The sequence below is a fragment of the Heterocephalus glaber genome, unplaced genomic scaffold (genome assembly GCF_053883595.1).
Source record: "Heterocephalus glaber isolate CG9 unplaced genomic scaffold, H.glaber_assembly_v1.0 deba00001004, whole genome shotgun sequence".
NCBI classification, from domain to species: domain Eukaryota; kingdom Metazoa; phylum Chordata; class Mammalia; order Rodentia; family Bathyergidae; genus Heterocephalus; species Heterocephalus glaber.
In genome coordinates, this window is record NW_028258179.1 from 9,158,922 (window position 1) to 9,180,433 (window position 21,512).

General features: G+C 60.0%; 1 protein-coding gene and 1 long non-coding RNA gene across 12 annotated transcripts in view; one reads left to right on the top strand and one right to left on the bottom strand.

Moving 5' to 3' along the window:
* Positions 1–17,893, top strand: part of Mlph (melanophilin) — a 37,663-nt gene extending 19,770 nt beyond the window's left edge. For 3 of the 11 annotated variants that reach the window (XM_004868387.3, XM_087209499.1, XM_087209500.1), the window contains 11 exons: positions 708–827; positions 1,335–1,535; positions 1,896–2,097; positions 3,463–3,593; positions 8,664–8,816; positions 9,040–9,195; positions 10,867–10,959; positions 11,861–11,995; positions 13,635–13,686; positions 15,046–15,146; positions 17,211–17,893. In XM_004868387.3, coding sequence (XP_004868444.1) covers positions 708–827; positions 1,335–1,535; positions 1,896–2,097; positions 3,463–3,593; positions 8,664–8,816; positions 9,040–9,195; positions 10,867–10,959; positions 11,861–11,995; positions 13,635–13,686; positions 15,046–15,146; positions 17,211–17,237 — 1,371 coding nt within the window. In that variant the 3' untranslated portion in view covers positions 17,238–17,893. The remainder of the gene's footprint in view (positions 1–707; positions 828–1,334; positions 1,536–1,895; positions 2,098–3,462; positions 3,594–8,663; positions 8,817–9,039; positions 9,196–10,866; positions 10,960–11,860; positions 11,996–13,634; positions 13,687–15,045; positions 15,147–17,210) is intronic. The other 8 variants (XM_004868388.3, XM_087209496.1, XM_087209497.1 and 5 more) reach the window with 8 other exon arrangements.
* LOC147828587 (uncharacterized) lies at positions 10,313–11,922 on the bottom strand. The gene is made up of 2 exons (XR_015450614.1): positions 11,802–11,922; positions 10,313–10,403 (listed from the first exon to the last, which is right to left on the bottom strand). It is a non-coding gene; the product is annotated as an uncharacterized LOC147828587 (long non-coding RNA).
* Positions 17,894–21,512: the final 3,619 nt, after the last annotated feature.

Sequence of the window (21,512 nt, forward strand, 5' to 3'; positions counted from 1 at the left end):
AGGCATGGATGCCTGGGGCAGGCCAGGAGCTGCATGGCGCTGGGTCCACCACGGGGCAGAGCTGTGAGCTGAGGGCTCCTTGGGGAGGTTTCTGGCTGTGTCGCTCACCCACCGTGAACCTCATCTCTGTCTGTGTCGGTATCTGTTTTCTCGCCTTGGGTGGCAGAGAGCCAGGCAGCTTTGGACCCAGACCTCTGAGGGTGACAGACCTAGGAGACTCAGGTCTGCACAGCTGCGAGATGAGGACAGAGTCTTCTCTTCCACGAGAAAACTTGACCCAGGCCTGTGCCAGGCTCCCAGAATGCCACCCTGTGCCTGGAATAGTCCCTGTCTGGAATGAGTTTAGAGGACTGAAACACAGCAGTCGTAATGAGGAGGATTTAGAAGTCAACAAGCTCACCCAAGAGCCTGCCACACTGGGCAGCTAGCTGGCCCCTGACCCTGGAGCCAGCAAGCCCCATTAACCCAAAGTCCGGGGCCCCTCTGCCCCTGCCCCGGACCCCAGGCAGTGACCTGGGGCTCAGGACTTCTCTGGGGACAAAACTCTGATGGAGGAGGGCAGGAGGCAGCCCGAGCCCCCACCACCTCGGGGTTCACTAGGAGGTGGAGATGCCTGCAGAGGAGGCCACACCCACCGGGGGCAGGGGTCCTGGCCGCCCCTGTCCCACTGACCCTGACTCCATGCTCCCTCATTTTTCCCGGCAAAGAAGAGACGCCTTCTCTCCTTCCACGATGCAGACTTCGAGGAGGACTCGGACAACTCCATGGAGGCCTGCAGTCACCCCCTGTGCCTGTCCTCGGTGTTGGGGGCCACGAACAGCCTGCAGGTGGGTGGCCCAGGAACAAGAGCAGCAGGTGCTGGGGCCCAGGTCACGGTGGCGCCCTGGGAAACAGCATCCAGTGGCCCTGCAGTTACAAGGCTCTTGGGGAACAGCCTCCCGAGGCAAGAGTCCCTGGAGAGACAGCAAAGCTGCAGGGTGGGGGCACCAGGCTGCAGGTGAGTCAGGGTGCAGACGCTCGCCGAGCCCCACAACCCAGGAAGACAGGTCAGGGAGGGCTGTCTTATTGCAGGGAGTCTCACACGTGGGTGCTGCGCCCGTAGAGCCGAGCAGGCGACTGGACTCCAGTCAGTCTGCTCCGAGCATGTGACCTCAGTGCCCCAGGAACCTTTTTTTTTTTTTGCAGTACTGGGGATCGAACTCGGGACCCTATGCTTGCAAGGCAGGCACAGTGCCACTGAGCTAAATCCCCGACCCTCCCCAGGACCCTTTTAGAGGCTCTGTCCCCTCACCAGGAAGACCAGTGATCGCTTCTGCCTTCCGTGTTATTTTCAGGACAGAGGCTGTGCCCGGCCTGCGGGAGACACTGGGCAGGCAGTGAAGGAGCCAGGACAAGGCCTGGAAACAGCATCCAGCTTCACAGTGCCTCTCATCTCCACTCCCAGCATCCCCTGGGCTCAGGCAGTGCCAGCCAGAGCTGGGATGGACTGGGTTGGCCCATGGCCTGCAGCCCCCTGGTGGGAGGAGGACTCAAGGGTAGGAGCCCAGGAAGCAGCACCCAAGGAGCTTTGAGCCAAGGTCCTGCTCCCCCCGCCCCCCGCTGGTCAGGCCGTGAAGTTGCACTTCCTGTGCCCCACCCCTGGCCCTGCTGCGGCCTGTTACTTCCGGAAGCCCTCAGCACCTCCTTTCTTGGGGACAGTAGCACAATACAGAGACCCCTCTCCCAAAGGGGTCCAGATTGCAACCAAGAGAAACCCCACCCTGTCCATGCCCACTCTGGCCCTTCGGACATGCAAGGGTGGGTAAAATGAACACAGTGACGTCCTCAGGCAGGTGACACTGGAACCCAAGCTGAAACCCAGCCCTGCGCGGCCAGGCTGACTTCCCTGTGCTCAGTCCCTCCCAGGTGACCTCTGCTCAGCGGATGCTGCTTTTCAGGAGCCTGAGATCCTACAAGAGGAGGACGCCAGGGCCTCCGGGTGCCACCCCCGGCCATTTGAGTGGCCAGACAGCCTGTTGCCCTCAGGACAGGACGCCCTTGAGGAGCTCTGCCTGCCTGCAGACCTGGACAAGGCCCTGGGGACTGCCGCAGTGGCTGGTGGGTGCCCCCGCCGGGTCTGCCGGTCGGGCCCTTGGGGAGGGGCATGGAGCAGGCCCAGCAGCTGGGTCAGCAGGGCCCTTCCTTCAGCACGACTGTCCCACATGTACATCCGGGCAGCTCCCTGGGACTCCCAGAAATACATGCACAGAGCTGGAAGACACCCAGCCACGGTGCAGGGCAGGGCTGTGCAGATGTCCCCAGCATGGCCAGGTCACCGAGTGACCTTGCTGGCTGCAAATGACAGCTCCGCTACATCTGGGGCTGCTCTGGGGATCGAAGCAGCTGTCCTGTCAGAAGCCCAAGGCCTCTTGTCAGGAGCCCAGGAAAATGAGCAGCTAAATTGGCTCTACTGAATTTTGCCAGTGTTGCTTCTAAATGAAATCCCGAATCGCTTCCCTCTCCTGACCCCAGGGAGCTCAGCCAATGGGTTCAGCAGTTCAGGCACCATTAAAGTCGAGCAAACAGATCTGGTGGCCGCAGCCTTCCCCGTGCTGTACGCCAGCTCCCTTGTCACTGTACGGGGACAGAGAGGTCGTGTTCCTCACGCTGGCTGGGATCCTGGGCAGGGGGCAAAGGCAGTGGTACCCATGCTGCAGGATGGGAAGGAGACGGGCAGCCATGCTCACTGTCGATGTGGAACAAACTGTTGCACACTTGGTGCTTCCACTACACATGTGTGTCGCCCACCCCCCCCGGGATGGGGCGTGGCTGGGTCACCGTGTCCTCAGCCCAGTGCTGAGGAGTCAAGGGCAGGGAGGAGCTGCACCCTTCACCTCTGGAGGAGCCGTGCAGGGCCACCCTGTGAGGGTCGCCTGCATGTGCCCTTCCCTGCCACCTGTCTGCCTGTGGCTGTCTGTCCAGGCGCCGCTGTGCTAGTGATGGGTGAGAGGTGAGGGAGGCTCCCCAAAAGCGCCCGGGGAATACGCATCCCAAGCCACATTCGGGGTGCTCCTGCCAGGAAGTGTGCAAATCACAGGTCCCGGGACAAAGCACCGGCAGTGGCCAGGCCGATGCAGGGAGACTTCCCTAAGCTCCCTGTTCTGATGGGAAGGTCCGGCCCCTCTGCCCTCTGCACACGTGGAATTGGGCATCACTCGCAGTCCAGAATTTGGGGTTCCACTACCTTGGCTCTGCAAACACAGAGAGCTTGTCAATTCCTCTTTTGTCCTGAAGATCCAGCAGGGCTGTGGTTCTGACCCATTCTCGCTGTGGCTTCACCGTCTCAACCCAAAATACTAAATTAAATTCAAAGGAATTTAATTGTGGCTCTGCTTTCTTCGCTCTTTCATGGTCTTCACTGCATAAAACAAACCTGTGAGCTTTCGGCTTTTCAGGTCATTCAGACCTTCTCTGTCTCCACAGGGACAAGTGTCCACCAGCTCCCTGCGCAGTACCTGGCCAACGTGGACACCTCCGATGAGGACAGCATCCGGGCGCCCAGGGCGACCTCCCAGCATCCTGAGCAGAGGGGCCGGGCTGCACGCGTCAGCCAGGTAACGGTGGCTGGGAAGGGCTCGGTCTCTGGGCGGACCTGCTACCTTGGTCCTGTCATGGGGAGCCAGGTCCTGACGCAGCGAGGACCCGGCCCCTCACTTCCTACCTCAGTCTTAGTGCCCTTGAGGAAAGAATTCACTCAAGACCCACAGGCCATGCAGAAGTCCAGTAGATCTTACTGTAAAGTAGACGCAGCAAGAGTCCTGCCTGCAAGAGCAAGGGTAGAGAGTGCCACAGGGGTGTCTGCCCCAAGTGCGAGTTCACATACATGTTTACGCACCCAAGGTTACTCCTGGGGTCCTGGGCATCACAGGCCGTGCAGAGCCGAGCCCCGAGCTGACTGTGCAGCCCCTGCCCTCGCCGGCCTCCCCAGGGCTCGGGAGGAGGATGTGGTGTTCCACAGCGCAGTGTCGGGCTCCCCCACCCCAGGCCCACACGCAGCACATGGGCCGGGTGACAAAGGCCACCCACCTGGCACTCCCTGGGGAATCGCTCGCTGCCCGCCGGCACTGATGGGCTTGGGGCTGGTCTGGGCTCCCAGGGCCACTTCAGGGTCAGGGACACTCTTGGGTGACATTTCCAGCATCTGTCTTCTCCCCTCGAGGCGCAGGGTGCTGCAGAGATGGAGCTAATTGCCCTCCTGCTGATGCAGGTGTCCGGATGCTCTGCAGGGCCATTTCCCCCCGACACAAGGCAGCCAGAGGCGGCCTGCAGATGAGATGCCCCTGCCTGAGAGCATCGATCCCTGGGCCATCGTCTGGGAGCTAATGGGCCGTGGTGACCCGAGGGCCTGGTGACTCAGGGAGAGGAAGCTGCCTGGGACCCAGAGTCACCCTGGCTCTCGGGGGCTCATGGCTTTGGCTGGTCCCGCATCCTGTCTGCTCATGCCTTCCTGTGCCCATCAGGCCGGCAGTGACCACCACGGGCCACAGTGATGGCAGCGTCATCCCTTCAGCTCTGCTTCCGGCCCTGCTGGCCCTGTCACCGCCCACCTTGCCAGCCTTTGCTGGGCGCTCCTGGGCCCTGGCCCTCAACCCTCCACACCTGGGGAACGTGGGGCCTTCCAGGTGTGGGAGCCAGCTGGGCCGCCAGCCGCCGTCCTCTCCGCCGTGACAGATCTCTGAGCTGCACAAGTGCCTGTCAGCACGCAGTAGCCATCCGCCGCTTGGAGAGACCTCTCTTGGCCCCCTCAGCCATACCTTGGCCCAGGGGCTAGGCAGGCAGAACAGCCCGCGGCCCTCAGAGTTTGAGGTGCCCACTCGGGCTCTGGGAAGAGTCAGTCAGTCTCCTGCTGGTCCCAGGAGTGAGCTCTGTGTGAGGTGCTGCCTGCCAGGAGGTCTCCCTGCACAGCCCCCTGTGTGCAGCCACCTCCGGTCCAACCACACCATGCCATGCATGGCCAGGTCGGTGGGGCCCTGGCTCTGCAGCCCCGGGGTCCAGACGACAGCGGGCAGGCGGCCTCTGTGCTGCAACAGTGGCTGCGTAACCAGCACCACCTCAGTCCTCGCGCTGTGCTGGGAGATCCGAGAGGCCCCTTAACTCCTAACGATCAGGGATCTTTTCGGGCTCTCAATGGAGCCCCCATGCGGTCATGGTCTGCCCGCCATGCCACCACACAGCAGAGAGCGGGCCCGGCGAGTGACCAGAGGGCCCGGACTCGATGCTAAAGCTGCCCCTCCGTCAGAACCATGCACCCCTCACCTCTCGGAGCCTGCACCCCGAGACTGCAGGGCCACACAGGAACTTCAGGCCATAGCCACGCACAGACCCGAGCCAGTGCAGCAGGTGTCAGTGTGTGCCCAGGTGTGCCCAGTGTGTGCACCTGCATCTGAGACGGACTGCAGTCGGCCGGGGTGCCGAGGGCTGGGGGCCCACCCCCAGCCGCAGACCGAGCACTGGGCACCCAGTTTGTGGATCTTCAGGCCCTGATCCCTGACAACCCTGCTGTTGACTAGGAGGCATGGCCTCCTGCCAGGGCCACCAGGCCCAGATCCTGGCTGCCGATACCTCGTTCACCAGGGACCGAAGTCCTGGGACCTGGGACACTGCTGCTTACGCCTGGAGCCCTGGCCACTGAGGACAGCTGGCCCTGCCGCCCCGTTGCCCATCACATGAGTGTGTTGTCAGGTGTTTAACATACATGTGCCTGCGTGTGCACTGTGTGAGGTGTGTGCCAAGGGGCGATCAAAATATACAGTGAGTGATTCCATTTTGAGAAACACATTACAGTAGAAGACACATCGCCATGAATCCCCCCACGATCCTCCCCCTTGCTTCAGACACACACCCCATCGTTCTCACCACTTTCTGAAGCAGCTCTGGATCCTCTTCCCTGAGTGTCCTCAGGAGCTGTGATCAAAACTATGGTGAATGTTGCTGCCGCACACCATCCAAGGAAAGGCAGCTCACAAAACATGGCACCGTGTCCTCATCCACCCTACTCACTGGCTCTGGGACCGTGTGACTCCTGGCTCTTCCTCAAAGTCAAAACGACCATGAAAGGTCAATATTTTGGGTCAATTCAGAGCATCGAGGCAGCCAGGACAGTGCAACTAAAGACTCTCATGAAAGAGGACTCCAGAGCTGCTCAGAAAGTGGTGAGGACGACGGGATGAGTATGTTTAGAGTGAGGGGCAGGATTTTTTTTTTTTTTTTGGTACCAGGGATTGAACTCAGGTCCTTGTGCTTGCGAAGAAAGCAGCAAAACCACTGAGCTAAATCCCTGGCCCTAAGGGGCAGGATTTTGAGGGAGATTCATGCAAATGGGTCTTTTACAGTAATGATCTTTTAAAAATTAAACTTCTCTGTACCCCTCCCACCCATGGATGGGTGCGCGTCCGTGCTTGTGCAGCAGGGATGATGCCCCCCACAGGCCGCAGCCTCCGCCCACGTGCCCTTGGTGCCCTGCTTTCTCACAGACCCCTGGGTCGCTCTCGCCCATGTGATCTGACAGAGCTGCAATCATTGCGGAGTCAGAGGAATTTGAGGACCAGGTGCTGTGGCAGCTCTCTGCTGTGGTCTCAGGGCCTCTGGTTCTGACAGCAGAGCGTGCGGATCGTGGCCCGGGGGCCTCTCCACACCCGATCTAATTAGCCGCTGCCTGTGGCCTGTGAGGCCTGCTGCTCCGTCCTAATGGAAATTGAATGACTGTGAGCTGCTTCCTCTCGGCTGAGAGGGCTGGGCCGAGGAGGGATCGATCGATGCTGCCCATCGAAGCCTCCCAGGGAGAGGCTGGGCCCTCCTTGCAGGGCGCAGTGTGACGAGGTGACCCCCCCTGAAGGGGTGACAGGGATGAGTGCTGAGCTGGGGCAGCGCCCATGAGTCCGAACTGCCATGCAGGAGGCCGGGGGGAGGCCGGAGTGGACAGACAGACTGGCCTCCTGGCCACGTTGTTTGGTGGACCTGTGATTTTGCACCAGGCGGGAGGTGGCCAGGGACATGCAGCAGTGCCCTCCTCAGTGTCCAGGCAGGGAGCAAGGGGCAACCCATTGACAGCAGGGACCACCGTCAGGGTGTGGGGAAGCAGAGAGGATAAAGCCAGGTGGGTGACAGGGCCTCATGAGAGGGGAGGAGCCTCGCTGGTCGGACAGGCCATGGCCACTGTGTGCTTGGCCACAGGGAGCGGCCCCGTCTTGACCCAAGGTGGCCACAGCAGCAGCAGGCGGGACTGGCAGTAGGCAGGACAGCGAGTCCAGGGAGAACCCGGAGCCCAACCGTGATGCTCCGTCCATGGCCGTGGTGATTTCCGTCCCAAGATGGGAGCGGCAGAGAGCACCCAGAGCCCTGGGCCGTCGGCCCCCTGGTCTCAACTCGGGTCAGCACCCTCCTGCCAGGGCAGGGCCACAGGAAGGGCTCGGGGCCCGGCTCAGGGAGAGGGAGAACCGTGCCCGTCAGCTTCCACACGCGCAGGCTCAGGGTGGTGCTCGGCTCAGGGGGTTCAGACCCCAGCTGCGACATGGATGAACCTCGAGTGAAACCAGCCAGTCACAAAGGACAGGCACTGTTTGACCTCACTTATATGAGGCGCCCGGAGAAGTCAGAACCACAGAGACAGAAAGAAAATGGAGCCAAGTGCGCACCTGCGACAGTCCCAGCACTCTGGGAGGCTGAGGGAGGAAGATCGCAGGCTCCAGCCCAGCCTGGGCACCTTAGTGACGTGGTGAGACCCTGTCTCAAAATAAATTTATAAAGGACTGGGGATGCAGCTCAGTGCGAAGACCCTGGGTTCAATGCTCAGTGCTGGAAAGAGAAGGAGATGGAGGAGGAGGAGGAGGAGGAGGAGGAGGAGGAAGAAAAGGAGCAGAAGAAAGGCAGCTGCAGGAGCTGGGGAGGAGAGGGTTCCATGGAGACAGAGCCATGGGCCCTGGAGGAAGAGTCCGTGGCGGGTGGTGGCACACGTGGCGGGAATGTGGTTACATTGCTGAGCTGGGCACCTTACAGTGGTTCCCACGGTAAATTCTATGCATGTGTCCAGCCACAGTAAGAAAAAGAGAAGGTGTCTTAGTTACTTTTCTCATTGCTGAGACAAAATACCCAACGCCCAAAGTTACAGGGGAAGGGGTTTATTTAGCTCAGTGTGTAGAGGTTTCATTCCATATCAGCTGCCTCCAAGGCAGGGTGGCACATGGCAGAGGAGCATCACAGAGGAGAAACCATTCATGGTGCCCACACAGTAGCAAAAGCAACAAGGGACCTTAACAGTGTCTTTCTGCCCCTTTATCTTCTCCAGACTATGTAAGGCGGGCAGCATGCACACCCTTGAGCCTAGCACTGCACCATGAATCAATCACACACTCTAGATCCAGCCACCCCAGTAAAAGCCCTGTCTAAGACTTTGTGAGGCTTTGGGGACATCTAGACACAAACCATTACAGAAAGGAAGGCCACCAGAGTAAGGTGGGTCTGACCTGGCCATGGGTACTAGTGAGGTACTGGGCACTAGGTACTCGGTACTAGGGCCGGGCTCTGCAGTCTGGGGACTGGCTTGCAGAGAGGAGGAACCTGGGCTCCCGGGGGCCTGGGGTGCCAGGCTGGCTGTCCCTGCCTCTGAGCACCTCCTGTCACTGCAGCCCCCCACCCACGCTGGCGCACACACAGAGGCCGACCTGGAGGAAGAGAGCCTGAGGAGGAAGCTGCAGGCACTGACCAGCAGCCTCAGCGATGAAGGCTCCTCGTCCGAAGAGGAGGTGGCCAGGGACACAGCAGCTCGGGCGACCACAGAGGTGCGACCTTCACGTCCCCGTGGGGCTCAGCAGAGGGAGGAGCAGGGTGGATGGGCCCAGCCAGGCCTCCCCGGGCAGGCGCCCTGCAGGGGACACCAGGAACCTTGATGAGAGCCGAGCGGTGACAGGCATGGGGAGCAGCTCCCGCGCTCAGGGCGAAGGGTGGCCCCCCTGCTGTCCCCTGCTGTTTCCTGCTGGCCACCTTCGTCCTCTTCTTCTGTAGGTGTGCACAGCTGCAGGCCACATGGACGCCTGGGACAGCAGCCCTCCGGCCCCCGGGGTCCGCCCCGTGCCCAGCAGGACCACGGATGAGGCGCTGTCGGAGCTGGAGGGCAGAGTAGCCACATCAGCCTCCAAGGTGCAGCAGGCGGAGAGTGAGGTAGCCCCAGTGCAGGGCGGCTGGGTTCCAAAGACAGCGGGAGCGGTGGCCACCAGGACCAGGACGCCCTGGCTCACAGCCCAGCCTGCACTCCTCCTGCCGCTGCCCGCTGACCAGAGAGGGTGGGCTGGTCTGCAGCCTTGGGCCACGCGCTGAGCCCATGCGGCAGCAAGGCCCACACTGGACAGGCCCAGGGCCACCCTGGGAGCCGGCAGTGCTGCAGGCAGGAGTTTGGGTGAGGAATGGACGCACCAACGGCACGTGGGTCAAAGGCATGGACCCCAGGGTCAGCCAGGCCACGGGCACACTGTCCTCACGTGGAGCCCCACAGGGAGGACACCTGTCCCCAGACCCCAGGGACAGCCCGCACCCTGCCTTTGTCTCTCGTCTCTTCCCACCAGAGAGGCAGGCACGGAGCCCAGCACCACCCACGTCACAGGGAGTGAGGCAGCTGGTCTTTCAGTTTCTCGCTCCTTCCTGGAGCGTGGCAGGCACACGCAGGGTGCCAGAGACAGCTGTGAACATGCCAGACTGTGCCCAGACTGTGTGGGGCTTGTGGGAGGCAGTGGAGCACAAATGAAATTATTTCACCATGACACAGCTGTGAACGTGATAAGTGGACAGACCCCACAGTGCTGGGCGGGGCTGTTTACAGAAGCAAGGGGATGGGCACCTCAGTGACAAGCACAGCTAGGGAGTCTGGGCAGAGGACGTGGCGTGGCGTGGCATGGCGTGTGCAAAGGCCCTGGGGTAATGTTGGGCTGGGCATGTTTAGGGCTCAACAATGCAAACCTGACAGGAGCATGGTAATGGGAAGGTGGAAGAGGCAGGTCCCAGAGGAGAGTGGCTGTCAGGCAGCCCCAGGATCACAAGAAGCCTGGGGTAGGGGCTGGGGTGTAGCTCAGTTGTAGAGCATGTTTAGCATGCACAAGGCCCTGGTTTTGATTCCCAGAACCACGAAAAAAAAGAAAAGTAAAATGAAAGCGAGCCACTGGAGGGGTCTGAATGGGAGAGGAGGTAACACCTTGTTTTTGTTTCCAGAAGCTGGTTCCAGGGGTGGTGGGTGGATGTACTGGTCAGCTCCCACTGCTGGACACAACACCCAATACTCATAATGTAAAGGAGGAGAGGCTTAATATGGCTCACAGTTTCAGGGAATTCAGTCCAAGGTCAGCTGGCTCAAGGCAGGAACATTGTGGTGGAAGGGCCTGGTGAGCAAAGATAGTTATTGACAGCAGGGAACAGGAGAGCAGCACCAGAGAGGAAGGAGTCAGGGAGAGATGCAGTGCCCAAGGTCTGCCTCCATGACCCACCAGACACAGCCAGAAGTCAGCTGCACTGCTCCCCATGGCTTCCAAGCCATCAGGCTGACACAGCCTAGCTTACCTGTGGCAGTAGAGGTTCGCAGGCCGGAATCAGCCCAGAGCTGCCCTCCTGCCGCCCCAGCTCTGTCCCCGACGAGAGCCACACTCCCTGACAGGACTCCAGGCATGCTCAGCCCTTCCCCGCTACCTAGGGTGGGGGGTCCCACAAGAGCACCCCAACCATAGAAGGAATGCAGGGGGAGCCCGGCCCCCTGGTTGAGGCCTCAGTCTCCAGGGGAAGCAGAGGCCAAACTGGTCCAAGGGCAGCTGCAGGACGTCAGAGTGACGTCTTTCTGCTGCTCTCCAGGTTTCTGACATCGAGTCCAGGATTGCAGCCCTCAGAGCTGCAGGGCTCACGGTGAAGCCCTCGGCAAGGCCTCGGAGGAAGTCAAACCTCCCGGTGAGTGGGGGACCAGAGCACCCCACAAGTCTGCACCCCGAGACCTCCCCGGAGCCTGTAGTGCTAAAGGCCCTGGGCCCTGGGCTAGTCCCTACCCCGAGAACCGGAAACGCACAACTGAAACCGCAGTCAGCAACCTGGCATACAGAACCCCACTGGGGACTTCACAAACTGCTGTCCTAAGACAAGTGTGGCCTGGACAGGGAGGCCTGGGGCCCAGACTTGCCCTCCAGCAGGGGCCTGGAGCCAGCACCGTCCCCCACTGAGCCCAGGACCCGGCTGGGGAGGAGAGGGGGGAGGAAGGAGGGGAGGCCCCTGGGGTTGCCAGGGAAACGCCGGGAGCACATCTCAGGTAAATGGCAGACCGTGCTCTGGTATAAGTGTATCCCCTGCAACTTTGGGGATGTGATTACACCAACCAATCATTATTGTTTGTCTGAAATGCAACATTAACTGGGTGTCCCATTTTTCAGTCTGCCAAGCTCATAGCCCTGGCCCCAGAACCCTGGAGGGGTGTGAGACGTTACTCCAGCATTCTGTGAATTTTTATTGTTGATTTTGTGTGTTGTTGTTGTGAAATATATACTGAGGATTGGATCCAGGGCCTCCTCAATGAGCTACATCTTAGCCATTGTTTGTTTTGGAGGTTTTTTGAGACAGGGTCTTGGCTAAGTCAGTAAACTGCTCAGGCTGGGCTCAAACTTTCAGTCACCCTGCCTCAGCCTCCCAGAGTGCTGGGATTATAGGCGTGTGCCACCACACCTGTCTTGCCCCAGCATTCCTCACCAGGTGATTACAGCTCCTGTCCACCCTGCGTCCAGCCAGCCCACCCCGACTCTCACCCTGTGCCTTTCCGTTTAACAAGACAGAGGCGACATACAGCCCCTTGCTTGTCTTCCAGATCTTCCTTCCTCGAGTGCTGGGGACTCTTGGCAGGAGTGTGGAGGATCAGAATGCAGACCCTGCGGAGGAGGGCAAGGTGTGCGCTGTCCCACCCACCACCAGAGGCCAGGCCAGGAGAAGGGTGACTTTGGAAGTGCGCACAGAGAAGACTTTGGGTCAAAGCATTTGTTGGGGATAATACCGTAGGGGAGTGGAGAAGGGTCACCAGAGGGCTCGCTCTAGTGAGGAACCCTGGGGACAGCACTCTGGAGTTACCTCGCTCAGGAACAGGGTGGTGGGGTCCTTGTACTGGCCAGCTTTCCTATCACTGGAACGAACTTCCTGACACCTGCAATTTAAAAAGAGGAGAAGAAGGCCAGGGATTTAGCTCAGTGGTTTTGCTGCCTGCTGTGCAAGCGCAAGGCCCTGAGTTTGATCCCCGGTACCAAAAAAAAAAAAAAGAGAAGAGGCTCATGGTGCGTATTTCATGGGGCCTGGAAGCAGAGCAGGGGAACAGTGGCAGAGAGGAAGAGACCAGGGACCAGACATAGAAATCACACCTCAGTGACACCTCCAGACACACCCGGAAGTGTGCTCCACCTAGGAGGCTCCCAGCCAATCAGGATGACGAGCTAAACCACCCCAGCCTTCACCCTCCTCCCCATCACCACGGGTCAGGGCCACGCCCGGACAGCCTGTGTTCCCGGGCACTTCCTGCCTGTGCAGTGGCCTGGGGACGTTGCTCTGCCTGAGGGACACAGGCACTGGCTGCTGACAGTGAAAATACTCAGGAGCCAGTGTGCAGGAAAACAGCCTGGGGGCGTGGAAGAGGAGGAGCTGGGGATTACCATGTAGGGGGGTTAGGAGCAGGATTGGGGTGCCAGGGCCCAGGCCCCGCTCATAGCCCGAAGCAATGGTGAGCGCCCCCCCTCCCGTGCGTGCGCATGCGCAGCGACTTCCCATTCTGGCCCCAGCCCCGGGCGGCTCCGCCCAGCCGATCCCGGTGCTATCCAGCGTCCTTCGCTCCACTAGAGTTCGCAGTGCTTGACCGGTGTCATGTGGGTTCGTCATGGCAGGGTCCCAGACAGGCCCAGGCCCTGACGTCCCGTCCATCCACTCCACTGGGCCATGTGCTCCGTGGGCCCCTGAAGCCACCTGCAGGGGTCGCCCGCAAAACAGGAGGGAAAAAGCCAGGCACAGTTCTGGGCCACTTGGGCCCTTTGGCCTTTGCCACGTCTGAAAACCCCAAACCGAGAATGGATTTTTTTTTCAGCACTGGGGATTGAACCTAGGGCCTCCACACTGAGCTGTGTCCCCAGCCTTTTCTAATTTTTTATTTTGAGACGGCGGAGGCTCCCCAAGTCGCGAAGTCCCCCATCACCGGGTACAGTGACGTGGACTCATCCCGCGTGAGCCTCCGTTGGCCCCTCTGTGAGATGGAACCGTGGGGAGTCCTGGTGCTCCCCGTGGCTGCTGGTCACCACCCCTCCTCTCTACAGTGGGAGAAGAGAGTCATTCTCAGCTCAGCATGCTGGTGCACGCCTGTGATCCCAGCCCTGCGGGAGGCTGAGGCAGGAGGATCGAAAGTTCTAACCCAACCTGTGCAATTTAGCAAGTTACTGAGAGACCCTGACTCAAAAAAATAAAAAGGGGCTGGGGGTGTAACTCAGTGCAAAGGCCCTAGGTTCAGTCCCCAGTGCTGCAAAAAATGAAAGAAAAAAAAAGAAGAAGCCTGAACTCAGCCCGCAGTGTTTCTGAACACTGATGACCGGGGGACGTTTTCTTTCTCCCAGGCAGCAGCCGAGCCCTGTCTTCCGAGGAGAAAGTACTCCCCCAAAGCTGACGGTAAGAGCCCTGCTCCATCCCCCGGGGGCTGGGAAGTCACTCGGGGTTGGGGGCAGTGGCCCATTGGGGTCTACAGAGTTCTCTGTGCTCTGTGGGACCCACCTCCTGCCCAGGCACTAATGAACACCCCAGCTCAGCCTGGGGCCCACACCTGTAATTCTAGCACTCAGGAGGCTGAGGCAGGAGGATTGCCACAAGTTCAAGGCCAGCCTGTGCTATGTAGTGAGTTCAAGGCTAGTCTGAGCTGCAAAGTGAGACCCTGTCTCAGAAAACAAAATCAAAAACAGAGCACGCCAGAGCCACTCTGGCCCCTTGGGCCTGGCATGGGGGCCCTGCACAGGAGCCTGTGGTCTGGGCCAACCGAGACCATCTGGGCCACCCCATGATCCGTGCCCTCCGGTATAAACTGTTCTGCTCACCACTCCTTCCCTGGGGCCAGCACAAGGTCACTTGTTCTCCTCGAGGTTCCGGTGGTGACAAGGACAGCAGCTTTGCCCCATGCCCCTGACCCTGTGGCCATATGCGCATTGGCTCCCTCTGTATCCCTGCCCAGCTCCGCCGCGGGACCAGGCAGGTCCCCACGGCCTCCTGACAGGCCTCGCCGTGGAAGGCTGTGTCCAGTCCAAGCTCGGCAGGACCAACCCTGGGCCAGGGAGTCACATGGCATCCGGGGCTGAGCCCTTCCCGGGTCAGGTCACTCCCCACCACCTCCCACCTGCATGCAGTTCACAGGGTCTGCAATCCCCTCCTCAGGGCCACTCTGTCCTCCTGCTCAGGGTAATGACCCTGCTAAGCCCACTCGCTGGACAGAGGTGGTCCCGGGGCCACAGCGCCAGGCTGGGCACCCTGCCAGAAGGGGACAAGACAGGGACAGTGAGCCAGGAGGACACCTGGGAGTCAGGAGGGAGCGAGCAGGGAGGAGGAGAGGCCCTGTGGGCATTGTGTCCCTGACAGGGCGGCCTGAGGGATCCCAGGAGCTGGGCCACCTCCAAGCCCAAGCGCCAGGTCAGGACGGTCCCCACCCGGGATGGAGGGACACAGGCTGTGGTGTCACCCACCCAGCCGAACCCAAGAAACGTCAGGGACCACAGCCAGCCCCGCACCCTGGGGAGACTGTTCTGGGCCAGGACCCCAGACCCTGCATTCGCTGTGCACCAAACAGTAAAGGAAAGCGAGTACAGGCCCCTTGGTGCTTGCCGGGTTAGAGTTAGGAGGGACAGCTCTAACCCAGATGTGCACAGCTGTGTTAGCAACGGGGTCCATCCACTGCCGGGTTCTCTCCAAAGGCCCTAGATCGCTGAAGTGCTGGCTTGGGGTAGGTTTACGATGTGTAAAACTACCCCCTCTCTCTTCCCCAAGGCAAAGACCAGGAGCCCTTGGAGCGGAAGTCACTGTACCTCGGGTCCCTGACGCAGAGGAGCCCCAGCAGCAGGAGGGGGATGGCCCGCCACATCTTCGCTGTAACGTTTTTGTTGTTTTGTTTTTTGAGCCAGGGTCTCACTTTGTAGTTCATGCTGGCCTTGAACTCACTATGTGGCCTAGGCTGTGGGACGAGGTGCCGGGTCAAAGGCTGCCCCCGACTCAGGTGGGAGGTTCATTGCCCAGGCTCCTCCCAAACACCAGAAATTCCTGCAGGAAGTACATCTTAGTGACTGACCTGCCACCCGCAGCCTCAGATCCCCAGGAACCCAGGTCAGCTGCCCTCTGCATGGGGCCCAGGCGCCCCACAGTGCCTCCCAAATAGCCCCTCAACCTCAGATCAGCAGGTCATGGAGTTGCTCAGGATGGCCTGGGGCCAATGCTCTGTGTATCAGTCCATGTCTGTTACTGTAACGGTTTGCCCCAGGCAGGTGTCTCAGTTACTTTTCTAGTTGCTCAGACAAAATATCTGAATCCTACAAGTTAAAGGAGGAGAGGTTTATTTCAGCTCACAGTTTGTAGAGGTTTCAGTCATAGTCAGCTGGCTTTGAGGTAGGCTAGTGTGGCAGAGGGGCCTGGCAGAGGGGCATCGCAGAGGAGAAACAGTCCATGGCAGGGCAGCAGGAAGCAGCAGCAGGAAGCAGCTTTCTTTCTGTCTGATTGATACCACCCACACCTCAGGTGGGGCTTCCATCATCCACTCCCAGAACTGTGCTAAACTTGGTTAGTTATCACCCTAAATCCCAGCATCACTCACCCTAATCCAGCATTACACACCCATGATCCAGCCACCTCCCCAAAGCCACATGTGTGAGGACAGGAGGCTTTGGGGACAGCTAGATACAAGCCGTACCAGCAGGCAACTTTATAAACAAAAGAGGTTTGTGCAGCTCACAGCTCTCGAAGTTCAGAGCGAAGGCACAGGCACGAGCTCAGCACTGGCAGGGCCACACGTAAGGAGAAATCTCACCAGGCAGCACGGCAGGGAGCAACTCAGGACTCAGGCTTCTAAAACAACTCACTCTGGTGAGAACCTCCCGGGATCCTGAGAACCACATGAACCCCAGGTGCCTCGGACCCTGTCCCAGGACTATACCCCCTCTAGTTTTATTTTTTCCTCAGTACTGAGACTCAAACTCAGGGCTTTTGCACTGACCTGCATGCCCAGCCCTTTTCCATTGTGAGACGGGGTCTCACTGAGTGGGCTTGAATTTAAGATCCTCCTGCCTCAGCCTCCCAGAGTGCTGAGATTACAGGTGTGTGTCACCATGCCCAGCTCCTTCTGGCCCTCTTGGTAGCTAACTCAGTGTGGCCAGAAACTCCACTTTAAACCAATGAAAGTATCTCTCGAAACCAGAAGGTAGTCGACAGGGTGAGCTCTATCCCTGCAGACATCCCGAGGCAGTGACAGGGAGCCAGGGCACACACATGGGATATGGCTGGTGGAGGGCAGAGCTGCCCCTGCACCCCTCTGCCCAGGAAGGGGGCTGTGGACTCTGGGCCCGGAGTGTCTTCTGGGACTGGTACTGGGGAGGTGGGAGGCAGCAAGTGTCGACAGAAACAGGAGCGCATACATCTGACACTCGCAGCCTGGACTCAGCCTGCCTGTGCTCTGAGCTTTCAGTTTCAAGTGCTTCCCACCTACCCGGGTGGCACTGCGATGGGGCCCTGCGTCAGTGACCACACTCACGCTTCGGAGACAGGGCGGGCGGTGGTGTAGAAATCCCAGGAGCTGACAGATACCTGCAGAAAAGCAAACCAGCGTCCGCCCACCGTGTCAACCCTCATAGGTGTGGTGTGCAGCCGCGTGCCCTCCCCCGTGCCATGTGCAGTGTGCACGCTCCTGTGCCTGAGCTTGTGTCTCCGTGTGCATGGCCACATGAGTATCCACACCTGTGTGTCTGTGTGCACACCCACCCAAGTGTCTGCACACATAACTGCACCTGCGCCTGGTGCACACCTGTGTATCTAAGCCGTCCGTGCCCATCTGTGGGGGTGCTTTACCATGTGCGCCTGTGTATCCCTCAGGTGCCTGTGAGCGTCTGTGTGCACACTCGTGTAGGGGATGCTGTGCACACTCATGTGTGCATGTCTGTGCTCTGTAGAAACCCGTGATGGCCCAGCAGCCCTAAGAGGACGCTTGGGACCAGGACAGAGAGGACGCTTGGGACCAGGACAGAGGCACTGGGAGCCCTGCACTGCACCCACCGCACAGCCTCCTGTCCTTCCAAGAGCCACACTTCCTGCCACGCGCAGTCTCCTCCCCAGAGAGAAACCAGAAGACGCCTGTCCGTATGACCTCCGGCTGCAGATGCCAGCACCTCAGACTCCAGCTGTTTTCAAGGTGCCAGGGCCACCTGCCCAGCTCTGAGCCCTGCAGGAGCTGAGCTGAGGTGCCCTCCATGGGGTGGCGCCATCTCAGGGTGTGGAAGGACACGGGTGACCTCATCACTGATCTCCTGGCCTTCCTTGTCTGGCTGTGCTGTGTGGAGCAGCGACTGAGCTCCTGTCCATGTTAGGTCTGTGAAGCAGGACACCAGACATCGAGGCAGGTGACTGCCCGCAGGATCTGCTGGCTGAGGAGCAGACGCTCACCTGCCCCGCCTGCCCCCTCTGCAGGCTCCCTTGACCCACAGGCAGGGACAGCTGCACCACCAACACCCCATGGTCCTTCCCCCACCCCAGGAGTGCCACCCTGGCCCGAGCCTTCACAACACCGTCTGACCGTGGCCTGTGGCCTGCACTTTCTAGATGACTCATACTCAGAAATAAACTCTGCCAATTCACAGAGATGAGTGCTTTCAAATGTTCACAAGAGTTGGGTTTCACACACCATTTCTAACAGAAAGGGCTCTGCTTCAGACTCATTTCCTCCAGAAGGAGAACGAGGGGGGGACATCTTGTCAGCTCGCTCAGGCCCATTCCTGGGGCGCTGTGCCAGTGTCCTGTGGCCATGAGCTGCGTAGAACACAACCACAGAATGTGTCCCCCCGAGTTTAAGGCCCGGAGGTCAGAATCCAAGGGTCAGGAAGGTTGGCTACATCTGAAGTTTCCAAGTGCCTTGGGCTCCAGCTGTTCCGGCCTCTTCCAGCCCTGGCACTGCCCTCCGTCCCTGGTGCCCCGACTCTGCCTCCTTGGGCCCCACCTGTCCGTGAAGCTCTGACCGAGCAAAGCCAGACCAAGAGCTCGCTCCCCACCCTGAGACCTGTGACCCCCCGGGGCAGAGGTGTGGGAAGAGCTCCCCAACCTCAGTCTGCAGCTGAAGTCCTGCAGGGTCCCCTTCTCTGAGCACACCAAAGCCAGTGCAGCCGGGGTGCCCAGCCAGGCCTGCAGCCCCGCCCTGGGGGGTGACAGCCCTTTGCCTTCTACCACCGGCACCCAGCACCTCCAGCCGTCCAGGGGCCCCAGGACCTCAGGCTCTCTAGGGGATGAGGGGACAGGACTGATACCAAGACCCCATGCCACCTCCCTCCAACGGGCCCCACGGTGGCAAGGTGCCCAGGCCACACTGCGATGAAGCTGCTCCACCTATACACACTCACACTTATGCCCTCACACGCATGCACACTCATGCTCTCACGTGGCAGAGTGCAGGACCGAAGGCTCCTGCTCCCAGGTCTCAGCACCCACTGTCCAGGAGGCCCTGGAGCTGGGCACCCTCCAGCGGGCACTGCCCAGCAGACCGGAACTCAGGGAACTCATGTGAGGTGCAGCCCAGCCCCGGGGGATGTTGAATCGCCCCCGTTCCACACACACCTGGGGCCCCACCGGCTGCAGCCGCCCCTCTCCAGGGACAGGCGGCCCTGCCTGCAAACGGCTCTGGTGGGCAGTGGGTTGCTCAGAGCTCTCCCCCCAAGTCCGGCCCACCCAGGAAGCACGTCCAGGAGAAGCAGCCTGCGGGTCTCCTCTGCAGCTCAGTTCCCTCGGAGGACTGCACTGGGCTGCACCTAGATGCCCCTTGGCACGGTCTCTGAGTCTTCAGATGGGAGCGATGTGGGTTCTTAGTGCCGCCTAAATGGTAAAATATTGTGCAGTTATTTGAAACAGTACAACTCTGTAGATGTTTCAGAGCCAGAGGCTGTGGCTAGCGAAAGAATCTGAGACCTGTACAAGAGACTGTATCTACCAGGGCGCTCCACAATATCCATGCTGCTTCTCTGTCATTTTCACATGCCCTGAAATTTTCCCCAATGTACATAAATTGCCTTTATGGTAAAAACAAATCTGTCTGTCTTAATGATAAACGTGCATGGTTATAAAGACTGGAAAAGCGGAGTGTGGGTCTTTTCAGTTGCAGAATGAGGGCGGGAATGGCTCAGGTGACAGCCTGGACACGGGTGGCCGTGGCCGTGGCCGTGCTGGCTGTGGGCGCATCCACCCCAACCTTGCAGGGAAATCGAGGAGGGGAGGGTGGCTGTGGTGCCAGCAGCTTCCAAATTCGTGGCCCCGGCTCTCGGAGAGAGAAGACTGGAGTCTGCCCAAAGGCGAGCTGAGAGAGGAGGTTAATGTGTTTTAAAGCACTTGGCCCAAATGAAATTATATAATCCAGGAAGGGACAGATCACACTGCTCATGAGTTTAAAAAGATAAATAAGGGGAAGAAAGGAAGCAAAGCCGTCGCCGTCTCCTTAGGGACAGCATCGGGAAGGGAGCAGCGGCTGCTTCCCCAGGGAGACACAAAAGGGAAGCCCCTCCTGCCCGGCCTCCCGCACCCAGACGGACGGCACTGCCACCTCCCAAGATCGGTGAGTCTGTACGGGTGAGGGGCGAGGGGCGGCTGCCGCCCTCCCGCCCAGAGTCTCCTTTGTCCGCTCGGGCTTCCCCTGACCCTGCCCGCCTGTCAGGACAGCGGGGCTGGTGCTGAGCGGGAGAAGCCAGGGCAGCATCTGCTGAGGTCTGGGCATCGGGGCACCGGCTCACTGCCCTCCTGAGCCTGCAGCCCACGCGCGGTCCACGGTGGAGACGCAGGCAGGGTGCCCCATGAGTGCCCCCAAAGCAGGGCCGGAGAGCCAGGCACACAGCCAGGCTGCAGCTGTCAGGGGCAGGTCCCAGGGTCAGTGCCCACGTCCTGTGCCCTCACGTGGCTGGGACAGTCCCCGGGGGAGCACAAAAAGGGCTGGTCCATTTGGGCTCCTGTCTTGATTACTTTCCAAGCTGGAACCCCCATTTCCTACAGGTTGGGGACCCCCGCCCCCAGGGGACCTCAATAGCGTTCTAAGAAGGGGGAACATTTTCAACAGCTCAGGTGGACAGCACTTCCTGTGGAGCTCGAGGAGGGGTAGGAAAGTTAAGGTCAGTGGCAGGGTCACCCCAAACCGAGCGGGCTTGTGGGCAGCAGCAGGTGCCTGTGGGGCAGGGGCGGGAAAGAGGGGGAAGGAGGGGTCCCCAGGCAGGTGGTGCCGCCTCAGCGCCACTGGGCAGATCAGCTCCTCTGCTCCCCAAGGCACAGGCTCCAGGGGGCCCCCTCCAGCCGCCAGTGGGGTGTCCGCCCCGGCCACAGGGTCCGGGTCTGTGGGTGCTCCCTTAGGGGCCACGTGTGGGGAAGGACTGCACGGAGTCCCACGCTCAGCACCTGCTGGGCGAGTCTCCACCTCCACCACCCGGGACCCTCAGGCCCCTGCAGGTGGGCAGACAGACCGGCCCCTCCCACCGCTCTTGGGCTCTTGGGGTGGAGGCTTCTCGGTGAGCAGGGCAGGCCCGCCCAGAGCCCTGGTTCAGGCGGATCAGAGGGCACACAGGGATGGCGCCCCGCATACCTGTGCACACGCTGCACACTCACACACACTGGGTGACCCAAAGAGACAGCGTTTCAACTCTTAAAATGCATTACGGTAAAAGTCTTATTGTTATCATTCCCTCAAAATACTTCAAACACATTTGTCCATTGGTCTTGCCACTGCCCAAGGCTGTCCTGGAGCCCTTTCCCAAGTGTCTTTGTGAGCTGTGATCAAAAATGCAGTGACTGCTGCTGCCGAGCGCCATCCCAGGGAAAAGAGTGTGGGAAAGCCTGGTGCTGGGTCCTCACCCTCCTCGTTCACCGGATGACACCACGGGGCTGCCGGCTCTTCCCCAAAGTCAAGATGACCATGAAAGGGAAATGCTTCGAATCCATTCAGGACAACAGAGCAGCAAAACCAGACACGGGAAAGGGCCCCAGGGCCGCTGCGGACAGTGGCACAGATGGAGGAGGAGCTGGAACCAAGGGGCATCTTGGGGGGCTCATGGTAGTGTCTTTTACTGCAGTGCACTTTTTATTTAAACACTACTTTCCGATCACACCTCGCATGCACACATACACTGGTCACAGTGTGCACATGTACACCCACTCACACCCACAAGCACACGTCTCTCACACGTGCACAGCAACACACGAGCTCGGGCCCTGGGTTTCCGCGCACGTGCCCACTC